This window comes from Strix aluco, chromosome 5 (genome assembly GCF_031877795.1).
Source record: "Strix aluco isolate bStrAlu1 chromosome 5, bStrAlu1.hap1, whole genome shotgun sequence".
In the NCBI taxonomy this organism is placed as follows: domain Eukaryota; kingdom Metazoa; phylum Chordata; class Aves; order Strigiformes; family Strigidae; genus Strix; species Strix aluco.
In genome coordinates this window covers 42,828,720-42,851,241 of record NC_133935.1, presented here as the reverse complement: position 1 = coordinate 42,851,241, position 22,522 = coordinate 42,828,720, and the positions used below count along the sequence as shown (strand labels likewise).

Genomic DNA, 22,522 nt, shown 5'->3' with positions numbered 1-22,522 from the left:
TTCCATCTACTGGGCAGTACATCTGCCAAGAAATGATGAGAGGCAGGATATGATATACCACTCATACTCCCTATCCTCCCTCCACCTGCACAAAATCCAGGCTGTGCGCCACAGACTTCTTGGTTATGTTGCAGGCATCCGTCAAGTAGGACTTTTCTCAGAATTAACATCTTAGGCCAAATTAATCCCTGGGATAATGCCATTGTGTTTTGTCTAAGGAAATATCAATTACTATGAATGGAAGGATGATCTCATGATGAAAGCAAATGAATGACTGGGAATTATGGCTGGGATCTCAGATATATTCCTCTTCTTTTATAGAGTTCCCATATGATCTGGGTAAACCAACACAAATGCCAGTTGCCTTGATTTCCACTTGTGTAAAATGAGGTTAATTCTAACTTACTTCCAGAGTCATCTTTTAAGGATGTGTATTTCTTTGAGCTGTTTTGATAAAAGGAAATACAAAAAAAGAAAACTGGTATGTTGCTATTTTTACAAATAGTAAAGAGGCTCATGTTCTGGGAGATGACAAGTCGACATGTCTGCAATTAGTAAGTTTACACTGTCAACTTACTCTGAACAAGAAGGATTAAAAACTCTTTTTGATCTCACTTTGAGCTATCTCAAAGGACAAGGGAGATAAATATGTAAAGCAGACTAGGATTAGTCTAGAATGGAGTAACATTAAGAAAATCATCCTTGAAACTTCAGAAGAGACTAAAAACTATCTTTTGCTGGGCCATTGCTTTTTTACTTCAAGCAGTAATAAGCATACCACCAAAAATCAGTAAAAGAGTCAACAGTGTCCTGCAGCAAATTAACTGACAATTGATACAGTATGGAAAACTGGAGCATCCTTACAAGATGTGAGATGCATCATTGTTTCCTGCTGCACATGAGTGAAGAGAACACAAATTGTCAGTTCAGTAGAGACTCCTAAATGGGAAGGCTCGGGTGTCTGAAGATGGAATGGGCAGAGGACAACAAGTCTAGACATCTGGAGTGCTGGGTAGGAAAAAAACCCCTGTTTTTCCATTAAATGTCTGGAGTCTTTTAACCACACCAGAGCAGAACCTAATCTGACCATTTACTTCTTGATTATGACAGGACATTAAACCAAAAACTTCACAAAAATTGTGGAAATAGATCTTATTCAAGCATTTAGCTCCAAGGAACTACCCCCTTTTCCTTACATTTTTTACCAGTGAACATATTTTGGAGGCAGGTGACTATATAAGTTGTTTTCATAAAAAGAATCAGCTAGGAGGGAGCTCTCTTAGCCCTCATTACAAATGCTCTTTACAAGAGCTGTCAGTGTTCAGAATCTGCCCTTTTCTTCCTGATTTGGAGGATCTGATCTGTGCATCTGATTCCAGATTGCACAAATGCTACATGAATGTCCTAATTGCCAGTGTAGAAGCAACTACTCTTGCATACAATGAATAAATGAATATTGTATTGAAATGAAATAGTTTGGATGGGAAAGCGTTCTGTCATAGACTGCCCGATGTTGGTGCAGTGACTTCAGAGTTATGACATTACAGCTCAAATACATTCTTCAGATTAGAAAAAAATACCTTGTGTCTCCTGTGTCCTTGGTTCAGGCTCCAGTTGAAAGAGAATCATCTGTGTATTGTTTTGCACACTCCTGTCTCAGGTCTCACAGGCATTGTGAGTCGAGAAAAGGCTTGTTTTGCTAACTATGATACAGCTTCAGGATATGCTAAAGCTTTAAGTGACACAACGGTGTCTTTTTTTGGGTGGTTCTGAACGCATCAAGTGACAATCTAGATGTATAGGGACTTTATCTGTGTAGAATTAGGTACTTTGAAACTTTAGGTTGCCTGATGTCAGCTGAACACAAAAACCACACTGGCATCTACATCTAAGACATGTAACAATTTTCTGAAGAATGAGATATCCAAGTCCCTTACAGATTTAGGTTTTAGTCTTAAAATTTTCCATAAAACCCGTTATCATTTGTAATCACAGCCATTTGGAGTAATCATCTTCCTTGAGATATGCTCACCTGTGAGTTACACAAATGCTTGCATGTTTTGTGCATATAAGAAACTTCCCTATAACTATCTTTCTTCTTCCTAGAGAGAGTGCATAATTAGATTAGGTCAAGCTAAAAAATGCATTGGTTCTCTCTCTCCCTCTCTCTCTCCAGCTCTGCAGCAATACTCTAGCTCCACTGACTGATCTAAAGTAGGAACTGGTGCCTCCTGGAAATGTACTTAGGAAATGCGTTCAGTTAAAATCTCTTCCAAGTACTGCTGCAAGCCCTGCATGTGCTTGGTTTTTCTGTATGTGTTTCATTTTTATTGTCCTATTTCATGCACATTTCCATGAGATTTTACTGTTTTGCAGTTGCAACTGATTTTTACTTTGGTTGTCATTGTTGATGTTGTTATTATCATAGCACTAGTAAAAGGAAAAAAAAACCCAGCAATTTCTTAGAGAAAGAAGAAATACTGGTCTCCTTGAGAATTAATATGATCTTGTCAGCATTACAGACCAAAAGCTTGGATCCTAGTCCACAAAATCAAGCAACTTTATGAATCAGTGAGTAATACTGAAAGAGGCACTTGGCTAAAACATTCTTCTCTACCCCCACTTTCTCCACTTTTGATGAAGTAAGGTCACTTGTTCATGTATGTATTTCACTAACTTGATTTCCTTCTTTAGATAACACCAGCTTGTCCTTGATTGTTAACAACAGCAAATGTGTGGGTGTTTTGAAATGTACCAAAGTTTACATTTCTGAGGGTCATTTAGTCACATCTTTGGATATAATTTAGGTTGCTCAAAATTACGCACAATATATTATGACAGTTATTTGATGGTATCTGAGTGTAAGAACTGGTGAAAAAAAAAAAAAATCCCACTTGATTCTTCCTATAGTAACATTTAATATCCAGTTATCTCATTCCAATAAAGAATCCCAGCAGCTTTCAGGGGGTTAGCCTTTCACTTCTCAGCTGCTTTAAGGAAGTTGGCACAAATATTTTCTACAATCTCCAGCAAATGAACCCAGTGTACAGAAACTGAAGTGTCTAATCTAATCTGTTGAGAGATCTACACCACATGCATCACCCTGACATTTAAGGTCTCATAGTCAGTGACCAGTTAACCAAATCTGTCACTGTGACAGACATGTATTTCTACATGCTGTGCCACAACTTAATCTTTCAGGCACAGTTTAGGTGAAGTATATTGTACCACAGTGATTCAGAGTCTATAATGTCTTTAATGAAGAAATTTCCAGACTGGTGTTAAAATAGATCACTTTTGATTGCCATGTTTGTAATAAAGCATGTGAATTTGTCTCCTAAGCTATACACAATAGATCAGCTGTCAGACTGCATAACGCTAGTTATCTTTACGATTACTGTTATTATTATGTGTTGTTACACCTGTCCACCTTTTCCCTTTTCCCTGATACCAGAGTCTGTGACAATGACTTTCTGGAAGTGAAGGTTATTTTGGAAATGGCTGCTCAGTGACACATCTGAACTTCTAAATTACCTCTTTTGATACCTTGTGATTACTGTATGTCACACTGTAAATCTGCTATGAGTCAGAATGTTATCGGACATCTCTGGATGATATAGTAAAATGTAATGTTGTTCATAACTCCAGTGCATTAATTACTTTTAACTAACCGAGGAACAGAAGGAATTCCTCTGGCACGCTTTGATTTCTACCCTCTTGTTTTCTTCTGTGGTGTTGTTTGCTCAAGAAGGCCGATAAGTTTTATGTTGAACTTGTCTCCGGCTTTCTGCACTGGCTCTTTCCACCTGCTGCCCCCAGCCTGGCCTCGTGTGTGGGGTCCCAGAGCTGACAGGTGGGGTGGTACCTGAACATGTTGCCATCTGTCTCTTTCTACAAAGCACGTTTTCTGTATTAGAGAAAGCTCTTGCTGTTGGGAGGACCTTTGTTTCTACGGAGAAATGTTTCTGCAAGATGCAGACTTTGTAGACCCTTGTGAGCGTAGCTAAATCCACTTGGACAGGCTGGTGGAGCCCTAATGCTACCTCCAGCCACCCTGGAGCACTGGGGATGTGCAGTGGAGCCAGGATTCTCCGCACAGTCTACACATTTCATCCCACCCTTTCTTGACATTCGTTTTTACTAGCCAGTGTCAGGCTTTGTTAAACTTTTTCCCCAGAGGACTTGTTTTGTTTCTAAAGCTTTTCTGCCAGCCCTCATCTATCTCAGCCAGTAGCCCTGCCTCTTTGAAGAAAAAAATCCATATGCTTTTGATGGAGAACAAGAGACTTCTGCCACCATGACTCAGCAGCAATTATACTGCTTTTTATGCAGAGTTTATTAGGATGTTCCAGGGAAGGAGCTGTGCAAACCTGGTGCGTAAGCTCAGCAGTCCCGCTGCAGCAAGGACTAAGTCACGATGATTGGGATCTTGGCAGTAGGTCCAGAAACACATTGAGAATCGGCATTTGAAAGTAAGGATCACAGTTCCTCTGACAAAGCGTACCAACTCTTTAAAATCTAGGTTACTGTGTTCTGTGCTTCAGGCTGAAAAGTTTAATGCCAGATCAATGTGATCCACTAATGGCTTCAATAAGGCCCCTCAAAGCTTTAATACTCTGAACAAAATGCACCCTCCCCCCATGTCTGCAATTACTGCCACTGATGGTGATAACACACCCCTCAAATCTAAGTAAAAGCAGCTGAGATGTTTGTGACACTTGGGGCAGCCTTAACAGGAGCACTTTAAGCGTTGCTTGAAAGAGTTCTTAATATATTTTGAGGTTGCAAAGAACAGCATTAAATAATCACATAGGGGAGAAAGAAAACTTGTTAAAAGCTCCCCAATTTATTAGGCACAGCTTGATGTACAGACTCCCATTCTTCTGGGACAGCATGATGTACCACTTGAAGGAAATCATGAGGAAACAGTTATATAAAGGGCTGGGTAGCAGAAACAGGAGGCAACATTTTAAAAACTCTCTTAAAAAAGGTAACAATCAGCTTGATGGTCGCAAGCCCTTTCCATAACTTCATGCCTCTATATTCCATGAATTATTGAAGATGGTTTCAGTGCATGATTTCCCACAGCTGGGTTTCCTGACCAGGCCATTTATTTGTCCCACCCACAGCGTGCGACTCAGGCTATGCCCACTTCACCCCTTGCGGGCAGCATGTCGTTGCAGGGCTGCCCTGAGGGAGCCCCAGTTTGCAGCACTCCTTGCCTTGGGGTGTGTTTGTTTTCAGCCCCCCTCTGCCAAGTTTCAGTGGTTTTGCTTTGGTGTTGCTTAACTGGAAGCTGAGCTAAAAGCTCCCCATGGATGTCCATGTTGACAGTGAGGGAAAGACCAGGCTCAGGGAAGTGGGAGTGTGGAGCCCCCAGCTCTGGCACCCCAACCCCAATAGTACGGGCCTTCTCTTTCCTACTAAAGAGTTTCCATCTGACCTATTCTGGCGGGCAGGGTAAAAAGAAGAAAAGGGGGTGGGGGGTGAGGGGAAGAGGAAAAGAAAGAAAAGAAAGATGGGAAAGGAAAGAGGAGAAAAGGAGAACTGGGAAGAGGGGAAGAGAAACTGAAAGAGGAAGAAACTGAAAAGAAAGAAAACCGACAGAAAGAAGACAGAAAGAGTCAGAAAGAGAAAAGAAAGGAGAAAGAAAAACAGGAAAAAGGGGAAAGAAAAAAACCCTTGAAGAAAAGGGTTGTGCCGAGCGAGCGGCAGCAGCGGGGCAAGCCCTGCCCAGCGCACCAACTCGCCGGAGCCGGGGCCGGGGCCGGGGGGGGCGCAGCGTCGCCCGGGGCGCGGGGGGGGCGGGGAGGGGCGGGCGCGGAGGGGCGGGCGCGGGGCGGGTCCGCACGCAGGCGCGGTGGGAGCCCGGGGCGCCCCACGCGGGCGCTCCCAGAGCCTCGGCGGCGGCGCCCGGCTCGGCAGCGAGGGGGGCGCGGGCCGGGGCCGCGGCCGGGCGGGAGCCGCAGCAGTACCGAGGCGCCGCGGGAGGAGGGCGGCAGCCGCTGCGGCCGCGCCCCGCTCAGCCGTTCTCTCTCCGCCGCGCTCTCTCCGCCGCTCGCCCCGCTGCCATGGGGTAGGGGGCGGCGGAGGCGTGGAGGGGGGGGGGACGCCGTCAGGCTGCGGCCGCCGGCGGAGCGCGGAGCGGCGCCCCGCGGTGCCGGGGGACGTGAGGGGCAGCCGCGGCGGGGCTGGCGCGGGAGGCCGGGCAGGGGGGGCTGCCCCGGTGCGAGCGCGGCGGCGGCGGCGGCAGGCGGAGAGATGATCGCGGAGTTGTTGAGCAGCGCCCTGGGGCTCGCCCTGTACCTCAACACCCTGGGCGCCGACTTCTGCTACGATGACAGGTAGGGCGGGGAGCGGCGGGGCCGGGCGTGTGGGCGGGCGGGGGCTGCCCACCTGCCGGGAGCGGGGCGGTGGCCGCCCCCCTCGGGGTGCCCGGGGCGGCGCCGGAGGGTCCCGGCGGCTCCTCGGCTCCGGGTGGCCGCGGTGGCGCCCGCCGCTCCCGGGGCTTTGACAGCTCCCACGCGGGCTCGGTCCCCTCCGGCCCTTCCCGCGGGTCAGGGACCCGCCGCTTTGACTTCGCGCGTCCTGGGCTGATCCCACACGCGCGGTGCCCGCGGGGCGGCGGCGTGCCCGGCCCCTTCCCGTCCCCCCCGCTCCGTCGGGACCGAGCCCCGCGCGGGAAGTTGCCGTGGGCTGCCGGGTTCCTCCGGGCGGCCGCGGGGACCGGAGCCCCGCCGACGGGGAGGGAGGCAGCGGCGGCTGCGCTGGGCTCCCTACCTGCTCCTCTCCCGAGCATACCTGCCTGCAGAAGCTGCTGAAAGGCGCGGTTAGCAGTCGGGGGAAATTCCAATTTGTGCCTTTTCCGGTGACTGAATCTGATCGCAGTTAAAACAGATGCATAATTAAAATGCATTAGGGAGAACGGCACGCCTCGCTAAACTTATTAACCGTCCTGGGGTGTTTCATGCTCCGCTGGAATTAAACCATCCAAAAAGTGAGCGCGGATTGACTTTGACAGGTTTTCATCAGCCTCTCTCCTCCGTGGCGAGCGACCGTGCTCCCCGGGGCGCGGGCGGGCAGCTGCCCGCGGGCCCGCGGCGGGGCTGGCGCTGCCGAGGCGGCGCTGCGCGGATCCTCCCCGGCGGTAGCGACCGGCCATCGCGCCGCCCGGCTCGGCGGAGAGGAGGAGGGGTGCGGGTGAGCGGTGGGTCCCTGCCTCCCGGCTCGGCTCGGCGGTACCGGCTCCCCGCCGAGCGGCTGTCAGGCAGGGCTAGCGCCGCGGAGGGGGGTGTGGGAGAGGAGGGACGCGGGGAAACACCGTGAGGTGGGATGAGGGATGCGCCCGAGCAGAAGGAAGACGTTGCTGGAGGAGCTGAACTTCCCGGCGCGCTGATGGGATGGGAAAGGGTCAGGCGAAGCGTTTGCCGTGGGAAATAACCTGCCTGTCCTGGAGTCGATTAGCTACTAAACTTGGGAATTTTCCTCCCTTACACCGTATTACGGTGCACCTGCCGTGTCTAAGGATCTGTCACCGCTTCCAGAATAAACCCCCCCGTTTTTAAGGGTTGCTACTATTAAAGCAATTATAGTGGAAGTAAATGCCAAGTGTTAGTCCTGGTCCAGGTCTCCGGCTGGGAACGGTGTCGGCTGCAGAATGTGGCGATTCAGGCTTCAGTCCTTCGGGTCATTTACATGCACTCGAAACCTTGTGAAGCTATTAAGTGTTTTTAGGTTTGTGTGAGCCTTCCAGTTATCTCGAATGATTTTTCTTAAACCTATTTTAACATTTCAAAATGTCATTCACAAACAGTAAAGGGAAAAAATCTGCTGTTACTCTGAAATGCAAAGTCTGAGTTGGATCAATAGAAAGTAGTGAATATTTTGACACACTGACACTATTTTAAACCCGCTTGTTATAGTTAAGAGCTGCAGGAGTTGTGGAATATTTATGTAACCCGAAGTAGCACATGTTGCAATATTTAGGCAAAACTGGGTTGTTTAAGGACATGCTTATAAGCCTGTCCTGCAGGCCAGTTCAAATTGGCTAGGCATAGAAGGCAATTTGAAATACTACCTGGTGTTGTTGTGGAGGTCGGGGTTACTCTTGATCTTGCCTGAGCGTGCTTTAATGCAGTTAGAAAACAGTGATATTTGAGTGTCATCTCGGTAAGAGTAGAAAAGATAATAACGTGCTATCTTTGCCAGTACTAATCCCAGACTATTTAAAAGGTGTTCTAAAACACTGCTTCGTTTATGTGTTTACCTCTGAACTAAATAAAGTACTTTGCATCTTTGTAGCTAAGATTTTGGCATTCACTAGAGTGTTCTGAAAGCCAGTTAATGACATTTCTGTACTCAGGGTCCTCTAATTAGGATGTTTTTCAACTGCAGCACTGGAAGGGGCAAGGCAGAAATGGCTGTTGCATGCTAGTAATTGTTGAACTAGAAAGGGTTGTCTATTCAAAGAGGCAGGCTCTCAGACCCAAAGTATTCTTTTAACTGTAATCACAGAATCTCGCTGCCCTGCAGGAGCTGGCTTGAAACCTAACACTAGAAAAGGAGGTCGATGCTAGAGCTGCAGGACACGGCCCTCCATGTGGGAGATGGATCATGCTACTAACTTTAAGTGAATCAAGATTGTGCATTTAAGCTGGGAACCTGCAATGTTTTGTTTCAGGAGGGCAGCATATTGCCATAGCTTTTTCTGCTTCCTTTGCCATTATATTGAAATTACATCAGACTGTTCTTTTTTTAATATAGTGATCAAGCTTACTATATAAAGGGTGTCTGTAATTGCTTTCTGTATTTTTTTTATGTGGGTTGGGTAAGATTAAGTGGCATCATAAAAACTTCTTATAGCAAAATCAATTTCCCAATGGTAAAACTTAATATTTTAGCAGCAGCATGGCACCAAACCAAAGACTGTATGGACAGTGATATAACAAACTTGCTTGTAGTCTGGGATTTATGACTCTATATCAAAGGGTTCAATATTTTATTTCCCACCTTTCACCCAATTAAACTGAAATTGAATGAATTTAAAGCCTGAGGAAGTTGAGTAAGCAAATGTATACATTCTTACTTTTCATCCTTAGTCTGCCTAACTTCTTGTTTCTTTCAGGCTAGACAGATATGTGGTACGCATGTAATCACTGCAAACACGTGATCTTTTTGATCAATTGACTTATTGATTACTTTGAAAGTGACAGACTCTAAACCTGAGAGCCAGTGTAAAGAAGCACTGCTTTTTTTTTTTTTTTTTTTTTCCTGTGGACCTAGAAGACACAAGCTTTTGCTACCCTGTTCCCTGCTACTGTAACTCTGAGACAGCTGTGTAGTTCAATGTGTAGATTATTAGGGGGAAATTCTTCTTCCCTACTCAAAACCTCCTTCATCTAGGATCAAAAAAAATATTTTTTTTTTCCCCTCTTTTTGCTTATTTATTTTATTTGAAGCTGGATGCAGCATGCAACCCAAAAGAAGAGGTGAATGCAGAAAAAGGGGGGGGGGGGGGAATGTCTAGATGTTGGTCTAATGCCACAGTGAGCTCAAATTGCGTGTTAATAAATGTTTGTTTATTGCTGAGCAAAATCATCTTGGAACTCATAACAAGGGGTAGGGAGAAAGGTAATTTCCATTCCTGTGGATGTATTGAAGATCTCGCTTGTTGCACTGTGTTAAATCCAGTTTCTTGCCAGATTAAGAGGGGCTAATCTCTGTGCATGCAGTTTGTTTTTCATGCTAATATCTAGCAGTATTACAGGAGGGAAACCCATGGCTGCAATTAGCCTCCACATGCACGTAATTATTTTTCCCTGCTGTTTAAGCCCCCCCCAAAGTAGGCAATTTGACCTGTGGGTGCCTTGCATTGAAGTTGTAGCCATTCATGTGACCTGTGCTAAATAAGACAGGTCACTGTCAGTTTATAGCTGGGGTATGGAAGATTTAGTGCTCTGTGATCTGAGGTCATGCATTGCTACAGTGAGCACATCAAAAGCAACTCATCCATTGAGGTGTTCCTTTCTTCTCCCAAATGTCAGAAGGAAGGCGTATTTTAAGGAAAGTATTAGTAGGAATCTTTAACCTTGGGTGATACATTTTCTCTGTGGCACATTGACAAAATAGGTGCTCTGGAAAATAAGTACGGATTTGTCTGTCTCTGTGTAGGACTCTTCTGTGAGATTGGCTGGCACTGACCAACTTTCTTTAGCTTGTGCTGCATTTTATTTAGCAGGCCTTGAATGGGCCAGCCTTGCTGATGGGAGAAAATATCCAATAGCCATGTTTCAAGGTCACAGGGCAATATTGCAAACTGTGTTGAAGAAATCCTGATAAATGCCTTCACCCCGTAGTGTCAGACTTGCATCATTTAAAAATAGGCCGAGCCCATACACATTCGACAGTACCTCTGTTGGGTCTGTCACATGAGATTTAATCTAGCAAGTGACCCAAATACATGCACTAGAAGAACAAGTATAAGTACACTGGGGAAAATTGCTTGCCATCTGTCTCCTTGTTGTGTGTGTATATTTGATTATTAATTTACATCTGTGTTTTTTATGGCCCATTTTTGTCATCTATTCTCAATTTTTCAGCTCCAAGTGCACCTCTCCAGTAGCTCTCAGTACCTCCAGTTTGCAGGTGGCTGCAATCTTCTGAGTTCAGCAGTGAGGCTGGTGGATGGGAAAAGTGGGGAGACGGGGACTTTCTTTCTCTGTAGTGTTTTCCCTTTATCCCTCCTGTCGCCTCTTCTGTGTGCTAATTTTAAACCACCATAAAGGTAATTTGTATATGAAACAGGGAATTTAACATGTTGATAAAGAACAATGTAACCTGGAGAAGATGCCTGAGTAACTGGGGCTATGTAGTTTTCAGGTACTGTAGTTGAGTATCAATCAAGTGAACCAGTAACTGATTATCTAATGGCATGAACCTGGCACGATAATAATTCTATTTATATGATAAGAGTTCCATTTTTAAATGCTGAACATAATCTAAAGCTATATTTGGCTTTTGATTTAAAAAGCGTTTCTGCATAAAAAGTTGTGTTGAATGAAACCTAGATCAAAATCCTAGTTGCATCAAAATAGTGAGGTTTTTTTGCAGTGGAGATGCTGTAGTATAGACAATTTTGGAAGCAAAAAAGAAATTATGTCCCTGCAGGCTTTATTTTAAGATTCTTGTTGCATATATAGCACTAACATAAACCATGTCACTTCTGGTAGCTGGTTCAGAGAATAAATTCATGACTGTTAGCAGACGGAGAGTCTCCCTGAGTCACTGACGGGATGCGCCTCATCTGCAGGAAGTTCTTCCAGCACACAATGGAGTTACAAATTCAAATGATCCACTTTCTCCAGCGTCTCCCATATGTATTCCAGCTGCACTTCTGAATCCTTTAAGTTTGCCAGAGTGAAAGTCTCTCAAAAGGCTTAGAAGTCTCTCATCTCAATTTGTTAACCATCTGATAGCTGCAAGAGTGCTGAATTAGAGCTCCTTTGCCTCCCTCGTCTGGAAGTTTGCCCTACCGTCACTGTTGGCTGCTAGGATTTTTTTTTTCTTTTTTCTGTGAAGTTGACTGAAGCAGACTTTGCTGTTTGTTTATGGAATTTCTTCCTTTAGCTGAAATATTTGATGCTGAAGTTGTAGATGCAAGTCTGCTGGCAACCCATGTTGAAAGTTTCTCCAAATACGCAGCTGGAGAAACAGACTAAATCTGAAGAAAGAGATGCTTATTCTTACTGTTACTTATGTAAAAGTAAATCTGTTCTTTGGACCAATGTTTTAGGTTAGATTTTTTTCATTTTTATTTCTAAATAATAGGCTTTATGCAGCTTTTGAGTTAACTGTTTTTGAAAAATAAACCTTCTAAACTGTCTGTTTCCATTAAAAAAAACCCCATTAAAATGGTTTTTTAATCCCTAATTTTTGTCCAAAGTGGTTATTTGAAAGATTTATCATTTTATCTGGAGACCTGAACTTTATGCTGAAAGTTCTTTGTTCTCCAACACTTTGGCCCTCAGATTTTTAAATTAATTTTGGAATTTCTCTTGATTGTGGAAGCCTACTCTTTGCCTTTGAAGCTTGGTAACCTTTGAACTCTCTGTGTTTTCTCACTTGGGGTGACTGATCATATAAGCTCTCCTTATCTTCCTTTAAAGTGAGGGCTTGTTCTGTGTGCAGGTTAAGTAAGTCAGGATGGCAGTGGGATTTCATTTCACTTCTAGATCAGGTTCTTAGGTTGTATTCCTGCAGTCTCAGGGTAGTCCTCTGGACCTGAGATATTTGTGTTATTGCTTGCACAGGCAGTCCCTGTCCAGTAAGAGGGAGAGGGTGTAAATCCTGTAATTTCTTTCCCAGTTTCACCCTTTGCAGAACTCCATACTAAACCATTTTTCCCTGAAGGCCAGCCCCTTACTGAATGAAACTCGAAGAGCCAGAGGAAATTGGTTTTTGGAATTGCACCCTAAATATTACTTAACATGTTGACTCTAGTGCTCAGTTTGCTACTTCAGGACAGTTGAAATATCTTGCATACCTGTGAATGGCTTGTAATGGGCATCTCCAAAGGCAGCCCTGTGTGCTTTGTCTCTGTCTTTGGAGGATGCTTCAGCCTAGCACAGGGTTGCTGTTGTTTGTATATGACAGCTTACTGTGAAACAAAGAAGCATGCTGGATCACGGGGGGCAGCAGCTAAGGAACAAGTAATCTGTCAATCTCTATTTCACTTCAAAGAAAAAGAAAACCAGTAAATCAGACCGTTTGAAGCTGATGAAACTTGGCCACCCAGCCTCCATATCCAGGGATGGGTAGTCGTTGTGCTTCGATGCTCTGCCACCCCAGCTGTTCCTGGCCTTGTTAAACTTCAAGAGGGAGAAAAAGTAAAAGTGGTGTCCTTGAATACTAATCCTTGTGTTCCCTAGGACGCTGTGAAATAGCGGGAGGTTTCAATTGGATGTAAATAATGCTATTTGCTGTCTTCATGTCCCTTTCCTTTATTTCTTCATCTTTTTAATTGTTTTTTTGTTTTATTGGAAATATTGTGCTTTCAGCATAAGCTGTTTTGTCTTTTATATGTTAATTATTTTGATAACTTTTTTCCAGTGGTTTATTCAAATGGCCCATATTCATGCTTCAAAAACTGTTAAAAATCAAGGTAATCTCTAAAAACACATGTAGGGGAACATATCATCACTGCAGTAAATAGAATAGTGGATTTTTGTTGTATGCCTAAAACTTGAGTCAAGTCTTTTGGCATCTGTCTTCCAGCAGAGAGCTGGACAGACTTCCCATTAGTCTGCCACAAAGGCTCCTTAATTTATTTTCGGGGGTCACTGTTGACTGCCTTGGAGCACTTCCTTCTCTCCGGGAGTTAAGCATATTGGCCTCAGCAACTATCCCAGTCCCAGCTGGCCCAGGAAGCCAGAGACTGACAGGTGATTGAGGATTTTCCACATGATGGTATAAACCATTACTGCTAGATGACTGGACTGGTCTGTGGCATCCCCTATTATTCACCAACCTGTCAGTAGACCCAAAAAAACCTGCCCTGACCTCTGACCTGTGGTTCAGGGAAGGACATTTTTTTCTGAATTTAGCATCCTGTTTCCAAGGTGAGGTTTTTATGACTTTAGCATTACTCTAGACTATTTTGCTAATGAGGATTGTTTGATTTTAACTCCTGCATGTTTTAGTCAGCTAGTCCAGTATTAGTTCAGAGGAACAACACAGTAATTGGTAGCAGAACTATTGCTGTAAAGTCTCTGCCAGTGCCTGGATGCTATTTTCATGCAGCTTGGTAATTTGCGTACTTAAATCCTAAAAAAGGACTTGAACTCTTGAAACAGGGTCACGATTCAGTGACCAAAATTGTCATGGAAACAAACCCACTGAGCAGCAGCCTAAACCGTTCCTAGATCTCTGTCTTTTCTTCCCTTCCCAGCTCTGTGGCTTTTTACATAAAACAATAACGGGTGCTGGGCCCAGGAACCAGGCTTCAGTGTGCCACTTCCCCATGATTGCTACAGAATGACCTGCACCCTATGCTTAGGGCACCCTTCTGGTGGGAAACCAGTCTTTGAACCCTCTCACATACCTAAATAAAAGATAGATATACCCCAAGTGTTTGTGGTCCCAAGTTAGAGAGAACATTTAATTTCTGTGTTTAGTGTTTCCAGTTGCTTGGCTACCTGCTCCGAGTAAGTGCGACTTTAGTTTTTAATTGCTTTTCTGAGAATTTTCTCTCCCTCTGATGCAAGGGAATGTAGGTTGGAGTTGGATGGCTCTGTGTGAATCAGATACTTTTCTTTAGGAGGCAGTGCCTGGCTGATAAGTACGTAGGCTGCCAACATTGTGGTGCATCAGGAGTGCCTTCACAGCATCTAGCCTGCAACTTCTATGTTTCTCAGCTGATGCTGTTTAAAATAGCTCTTAGGTTTTGCTCAGTAACTATTGAAGCTGGCAGTGGTTATTCTTTGGTATTAAAAACCCCAGCGCATACGAGTTCCAGTGTATGAGTAAAGCACTAAGAAATACTCTTCCACTAAAGGTAGTCTCCTTAAATTGATGTTTGCAGTGATTTTAAGACCACAGAATTACTTAGTGGGGAAAAAACCCCAAGGCACTGGATGTTGTCCAGTATAAAGATCTTTAAGAATTAACACTGGTATCAGGAAAAATAAACCTTTCTGTACATAGGGATCAGTCAAGCCCCTTATTGTGGAGTATAATCGTTAAAACCAAGTCCCAAAATCAACCCAACCAGCAACAAACTTGATGTTATCAGAGCCCCTTGATATGGTTTCATCCAAATTCCAACAGGAGATGAAAGACTTCATGAGGAGACAAGCACCTGTGTAAAAAAGATTGGTGTGCTGAAGTTGCTTCTGTAAGGTGGGCAAATGTGGTCTGCTCCATCATCCTTTAAACTAAATATTCAGTGTGTGACTGGTCTCTGTTTTGGACCCACGTGTCTTGTGGCAGTTCCTATGCCTGCCTTCCAGCCTGAGGTGTTTCTGTGAGGTGTGTTTTAGCACACTTAGAGTTTCAGCTGCTGTAAGTGAGAACATGAGTTGTCCAGTTGAAGTTCTTTATAGGTCAACATCTTGGAGGCAGCATGGGGAGAACTAGAACTCCTAATCCAGAATAATTTTATTTTCTGCAAATGACTTACTTGTTCCAGGTCTTTAACATGGACCCTTGAAGTAGGAGTTCATTCTGAAAATCAGCCACTTCTGGGACTTTGACTTTGGTGTCTTTGAGTCTTTTGTGTGTGTGGCTTCATTTCATAATTTTCAGTGTGTTTTCGATGGTGGGCCTTTGAGAAGGCACAGGAGGATCTCACTGCCCAATGTGCAAAGCAGCACATTAAATGATACACTTAAAAATCTGCTTTTAAAGCACACAATGCCTGTGCCTTTTAGGCAGTTTAGTACTGTGTCATTTCTCTTCTGCAGGCTGATCCTGTTGGTGCTTATGCCTTTATGTGATATTGTAGCACTACAATAACATAGGAGTGAATGCTCTTGCTTTCATTTTGCAGCCTGACAACGTTCCTGGGCCAGGATCATTTATATTTGGCTGACTTCTTTGAGTGGACTTATACTGGGCTACTTTGAGAAGGGGATTAAGTCCAGTTGGAAATTCAGATGAGATGCCTGCAGTCACTTCTGGCCATTAGAGTAGTTTTCCTAACCCCAAATAATACTGGGGATTTTTTTTTTACTGAAGTGGAAGGAGCCCACACTACCTTGAGTATGACTCTGTGGGTGGAAGAATCTACTTGTAGCTGTTGTTCTGTGGTTATGAGCCTTCTGCTAGTTACTCTTTTTTCATGCCTTACACACTTTTTAAAAACAGATTTTTTTTATTTTCAAGTAAAAATATATTTGAAGCAACATTGTTCCTTGTCATACCCTCTCATTTCCAACAGTTATGTGAAGATGAAGGTGCTGTCATGTCTTCTTTTGTACTTGATACTGTATTTATTTGATTAATTATTTTGATGTTGATTGTTTTAATTATTTTAATAAGAAGGTAGAGAAATTAGGCTCAGAAGTGAGGCATAGGCTCAGAAGTGAGGTAGGATCTTAAGCAGCTTTATTTTGTGTGTTATACATCAGCCCTCTAGATACCACTAAAATAAGAAAAATATTTGTGTCTCGGATTAAGCCTCTCTGTATTGGCCTGGTTGTCCTTGTTGGTGCCAGAATTTGATCAGTGAATCGTCTTGGGCAAGTGTCTGAAATAATTTGTGCAGCTTCATTTGGAAGTTTGGTTCATGAGTCTCTAGCAAGGTCGCTCTCATTCTACCATCCTTTCTTTGGCCTTCCATGCCTCCTCCCAACTCCCATCCCCAAAAGAGCCACTGTAGAGTCCCTGGGAAGATACTTCTAGGTATGGTATGCATCTATTGGTATTTTCTTGCTGTGAAATCTTGAATTGTAACAAGAATTTCCTTGTAATAAATTCCATGAAGATTCAGTGTATATGCGTCATTTTCTTCAAACAAGTTCAGTTGTACTTGAGGAAACTTTTAAAGGTTTTTTGTGGGGTTTTTTTTGTTTGTTTGTTTTAAGGAGTAAAAGGAGGGATTGGTCTTGCAAAATTAATGTTAGTTGCAGAAGAAAGGTTTCCTTTTTTAATTAATTATTTGTAATTAAACTTCTGATCTTTGTGTTTTTATAATTAAAGCAGAGAAAACTTTTTTTAAAGGCACTTTGATCTGAATTAAGGTTCCAGTGCCAAAAAAATAATTTAAATGCTGCATGGCTGTATAAATAAAGCTTGCTGAAAGAAAAAGTACTAAGAGAATGATGAAAAAATTTAATCAAATAAAATAGCATTTTTGTGTGTAGCAGCTTTCATTTTGCAACACAAACAGTTCTTTATAGCTTCTTTGTAACACCAGTATACTTGAATAAATTTTCTATTTGTGTGAAAAGACATAGCTGTATGTTCTATTCCATTTCACAGTACATTACTCATCTCTTGTATGTAAATCACTTGGCTTGTTAAAAATGCTAGTATTTCTCTTTAATAAACATCATGCTTCTGGAGAGTTCTCAAGATGCACTTTTTTTTAGAAGACAAAAGACTTAAGTATGGGGAAAGGCCATAAAGAAAATGGTTCCTCATGTTGTTGGCCTCATGCTTAAAAAGCAAAACCCAAGCTGGATCACCCCAGAGTACAGTGTAGGCTGCTGTTTGCTGCCAGACATGTTTGTGCTCTTCCTGGGCTTTGAAATGACTGTTGAAAGCAGCTCTGCAGCAGCGCTGCGTAGCTTCAGCTAGCGTAATGGAGATGGTTGTGGTGATGTGGTTTATGGAGTATTGCTGGCAGGTGGAGCCTGAGATGAAAGCCTTCTCCACCTGAATGGGCCTAGGGGCTGTGTGTCTTGATGTGCCCCAAGCTACTGTGCAAGTCATTACATCTCTTACTGCTTCTGCTTTCTCTCTCCCTGTTCTGCTCGCAATGTGATTGCAAGCTCCTGGCAGGCCAGACTGTATCTTTAGTGGGTCTGTTGCACTGGTTGGTTCAGTGTGGCTTGAGCCTTGATAAGGGCATCTGTCTATTTTAAAATGATGACTTGGGCTTAAAGAAGGTAAGTTTAATGGAAGTTGTTTTATATAGTATCCCCTTTCCATAAAAATGCTAGATGTCTACATGCTGTTTAGCCAGAGCAGGTTGGCCGTGGTTTCTCTTGAGTGTGATCTGCTGTAGCAGTGTACTTGTTTTTCGTAAAAAAAAGTATCACAAATTCTGTTTCAATTAATGTTGAATGAATAGGTTTGTATGCATTCAAAGCAGAACCCTGAATTACCCTGATTTATGATGGATTTAGGTGTTTGGAGCTTCATGACTGGCTGATACAGGGTTAAAAGCAAAAGGAAGAATTGAATGTCCAGGGAGCAGGAAGCTAGTTGGTCCTCTGGAATTTAGAGCCTGCTTCTAGCACTTGGTAAAGAAAATAATGTAAGGATATTAATAAAAAAGTTGATGTCTATAAGCAAACAAAACTGATCTGCTGAGGTACAGTAAACCTGTGAGAGATTTTGCAGGAAGCTCCTCAAGGGGACAGTCAGCTCTTTCATTTTTTTCTAAATGTTTCAATTTCAGTCAATGTGTGCAATCCTTTCTGAAAACAATTAAAGGCCACCTCGTTTAGGTGCTGGGAGAGTGTCTGGTGAGGTGTGGACAGAATCACACAAAGAGAAAAGCCTTAAGGAATACTGGCTTTCACCTGGTTCTGTGCTGCATACCTAATCTGCTAGCTTGTAATACTAGTAAGTGTTAATATTTAGTATTTCACTGTCTTGAAAAATGATAAAAATACTGTCTGTATAGGAATACTTGTAGCATTGTGTCCATCTGACACTGAGATGTGTTCAACCTACTGTAATTCTGAGCTGTTGACTTGATGTGTATGGAAACTGGCTAGTTTTGCAGGAAAATAGAAGGTTTGCTGCTCTTTATGCAGCTCTAGATCTTGGTGCTCCTTGGGGATAGTGCTGGTGAAGGAGTCTTGTCTAAGCAGGAAAATTGGATGGTACAGGTCTGCAGGTACCATGGTGATGAGTATGAAATATATATCTTGAAAGGCTCTGATGCAGTAGCTTGAAGCAAGGTACCACCCTATTACGCACCAGTTTCCAGAAATCACATGCTGTGTGTGGTATTTAAATCTACCAACTTGGCTCTGTGCTTGGCTTGTTCTGAAGATCTTGCAGACTGAAATTTGTAGATTTTGTTAAGGCTCTACTTGTATTGTAGCTTATTATAGGCAAGGAGTTTCAGTTTGTTTGCACTATGCTAATTGTTAATGATGTGAAAAAGTGTATGAGCTTATTTTACACAGAAGGATGTAAATCTCAGTTTCTTACTACTGAATCCTAACATTATGGTACTGTTTTCTGAATGTAAAATTACTCTAAAGCATGAAAATAAAGAACTAAGACACAGATAAATGTTAAGTATGGAAAAGATTACAGGATTCCAGAATAAAGACTATTTTATTAATGCCTTAAATATTTAAGGAAAAATCTAAATGACATGGATGAGAATTTTCAGTAATGGGCAGGATTAAAATCAGTTTATTGAAATTTTATTTCCTTCTGGTCTAGTGTAATTTAAACAATTCTGCTTAAAAGTATAAATTGCACTGGATCTTAGTTTGGTCAAGAGTGTAGGGACATCTGTTCATTGTGTAGCACAGTGGGAGCCATGGCTGAATGTTTTTGCTTGAACAAGGGCACTGAGAGCACTTTTGCATACCTCTCTCAAGATAAGAAATTGTGGGGAAACATCTGTTTGTAGAGTATGAAAATGCACAACATTATACTTTATATGCTGCTACATGTGGCTGAAAAGATATTAGGGAATGGAGAGTATTTGTTTTCCATCCTTGTGTTTTGTGAACTGAAATTCTATATAAAATGTGTGAGGTAGCAGAGCATAGTCTTGTTAAGAAAGAGCAGTTATTGTGATAATTCTTAGCATGAATGTGAAACCGTAGCAGTTAGTCCTTTGCCATGAGTAAGTGAGCACACTTGTAGAATGAGCTGCTGAAGGAAGACTGCTTATCATGCTGTATTTTGTACTGTAAAATACAAAATAACCTTGTCCCTAACAGGATGGTTGCATTTAATACGCATATTTTATTGCACATATAGCAACAGACATAATTTTTTATGTTATCTGTACTTGCAATACTATCTTTTGTCTGCACCAGCAATGCAGGTCATGGAGAGAGTGAAGGGATGGACCGTGCAATCAGTGAATCTTCCAACAGAGTGATTAAATTAGTATCAAATTATGCCCATGGGAATTTCTAAGCTTATAAATATAGTAAGCAGTATGGTAATCAGAAAAAGCAAGTTGGTTTTTGTATTCAGAGAGGCTTCATTTCTTTAGTCATTGTTCTGAATTTCAGCAGGAGCTCTGGTACAGCAGGAACTTCTGCAGTTTTACCTTCTGCAGCAAAAGGATCTGTGTTGACTTTGTGATTTTTTGATTTCCTTTTTTTTTTTTTCTGCTGATGGTCAGAAGTTAGGTGCTTGGGTCACCTTACAGTATCCCTGCTAAATAAAACTAAATGAGGAAGCAAGTGCAGAGATTATATTTCAGCTATTGCTTCAGGAACTGACTAAACCTTGATTTAATTGAATTCAATTTAAATTGGTTGAATATTGCTGCTGTTGTAATTAAAGAAAGAAAACTAATCTGTTTTTCTCTATGTCTCTTGTACCTGCCTGAAATTTATTCTTTTTTGAAGCACAAATGGAAAAGTGGACTCTCCAACTAAGCAAAGTCAGTGTTTGTGCCTAGATGATTATGCATTAACTATTTCATGCTTATTGGAATGGAAGAAATGAGCAGATTGGAGAGGATGAATAGCCTGCTTAGTAATATCCAAAAAGGAGGAATATAGCCTAATAATCTGCTTTAGTGATGATCTGTTTATTGTGTCCTAATTTAGTTAAAGTTAAGATAAAAGCAAATAATTTTGTAGGTCCTACGTGCCAGTAAGAGAGAAAATGGCAGTGTATGCCTTGGCTTTGCTGCTAAGGCTTCAGTTTTACAAACCGTTGGACATGTGTTCAGCCTTTCAGATGTAAATAGTCCCATTAGATGAAATCTGGGTCCAACTGGAGTCAATGGTAAAATCTGTGGCAATTTAAATAAGGCTAGAATTTCATGAATGAGTTCAGTGAGACTACTTGTATACATAAAGTTAAACACATGGCTAAGTGTTTGCAGGATAGAGGGCCTGCAAGGATATGAGAATAAGACCCTTGCGACTGTCTGACCTGTCTTGCTGTTGCATGATGGAGAGCCACAGTGAGGAAGTAGGTGAACTTTTTGGGCATAAACAAACACAGAGTATATAAAACATCATAAATAACTACAATTCATAAAATGCTTGGTTGGTCCTAAATAATGAAGCAGTGAAAATGTTTATGGGCTGTGCTTGTTCTTGTAATATATTTTTATTTTATATTTTTTGGCACAAGTGCATGTAAGGAATTAGTATCATTATTATGTTTTGTTATTCAGAAGAACGTAGTAGCAGGAGATGCTTTCTTTTGAAAGGGGGAGGTAAAATAGAAGTTACAGGCCAGCCCCCCTGCTTCCCCCCTCAGTCCAATACTCAGTCATAGGAGTCATGCAATATTTCATAATTATGTCGACTGTTGTAATCATCATGTATATTAGCTACTTAATTTCATATCACGCTTGGTAAAGAAACACTGTGGGTATTACCATAACTGTGACGGTTCTCACCATCTGAGGCTCTCCCCTCCAGATGTTTCACCAGTTTGCAAATTTGATTTGGAGCTGCATATGCAGCAAAAGAACTATCGTATACACTAACAGTTCTCTGTCTCTCTCTTTGTGCAGAACATCTTTGCAGAGCCTAGTTTCATGTTTCTTGGAGAGAAATATTATTTGAACAACTGCCCACTTAATCCTGTGAGATTTAGATAAGTGCAGTTTTCCAGGTTTTTGGGGGAGTCCTAATTTACATTTCATAACACAAACACAATCAAGCAATTAGCATTAAGTCTTACTGCAGCCTGACAGTCCTTTGTGCCTATGGAAACAGTTACACAATAGAGCATGTGCAAATAATGTTATTGGGTGCCCTTTGTGTGTGCTCACCCCTTTTACCTGGAGCATACTAAAAAGCTGCAGCCTAGTTCTGATTTAAACTCAGCCTGCTACAATGAGCTTGTGTAAAAAGAGAAACATTGAGGTCTTAAGAAAATAATAGTTACTATTCATTCTTTTAAATGACTTCATTTTGGCACACTGTTGAGGCTATTTTTTCCTCTGTGCATGGCTTTAAATGCCAGCGGGAACATGACCCCTCCGGTGAGGTTAGGTTCAGGCTGCAAACTTGCCTTTTGTCTTTGCTCTCTCTCCTTACAGGTGGGTGCAGAACCTTGTCTCCTCTCCAAGTTGGAGACTAATATTGCCTATGTGTTTGGAGAACGGAGGAGAACGTACCAGCTCAATTATCCTGCTGATTGTGCAGTCCAGTTTTTGTTGGGAAATAGGGAAGACTTGTTGGCAAGTAGGGAAAAAAAAGTAAAGCGGTAGGGCAGTAGGAGGTTCAACACTAGTACAGAGCTCTTCAGCTGTTGTGTGCACAGATGTCTGGGGCATCTCACTTAGTGTTCATAGTTTTTAAGGTTTAAGGGGTTTTTGTTCTGGTCTGATAAGATGCTGATGCAGTTCAAATCACTTCAGTTTACGTTATCCCACTGGGTAGGGAGTGGTACCTTAGGGTGTTTTCGGGAGCACTTGAGATTTTTCTGCCCCAAAGAGCTTTGGACTGAAAGGTATGAGAAGAGCAGTGCATGGAAAAGAGGCAGCTTATGTGTAGTGGTCCTGTGTGTTAGAGACTGTGTTGTATTTGCAGGTACAAGAGGCATCTAAACATTATGGTTTAGTGAGGGGGAGGTCTGGAGAAAGGACAAGGCAAGGAAGAAGACATAACAGAGAAGGGTGAAATAA

At 42.5% G+C, this 22,522-nt stretch overlaps 1 protein-coding gene across 4 annotated transcripts in view; it reads left to right on the top strand.

The window, feature by feature from the left end:
* Positions 1-6,201: 6,201 nt before the first annotated feature.
* The window catches only part of TMTC2 (transmembrane O-mannosyltransferase targeting cadherins 2), a 275,962-nt gene continuing 259,641 nt past the window's right edge, over positions 6,202-22,522 (top strand). For 3 of the 4 annotated variants that reach the window (XM_074827115.1, XM_074827116.1, XM_074827117.1), the window contains exon 1: positions 6,202-6,344. In XM_074827115.1, the coding sequence (XP_074683216.1) occupies positions 6,262-6,344 (83 nt within the window). In that variant the 5' untranslated portion in view covers positions 6,202-6,261. The remainder of the gene's footprint in view (positions 6,345-22,522) is intronic. The other variant, XM_074827118.1, reaches the window with a different exon arrangement.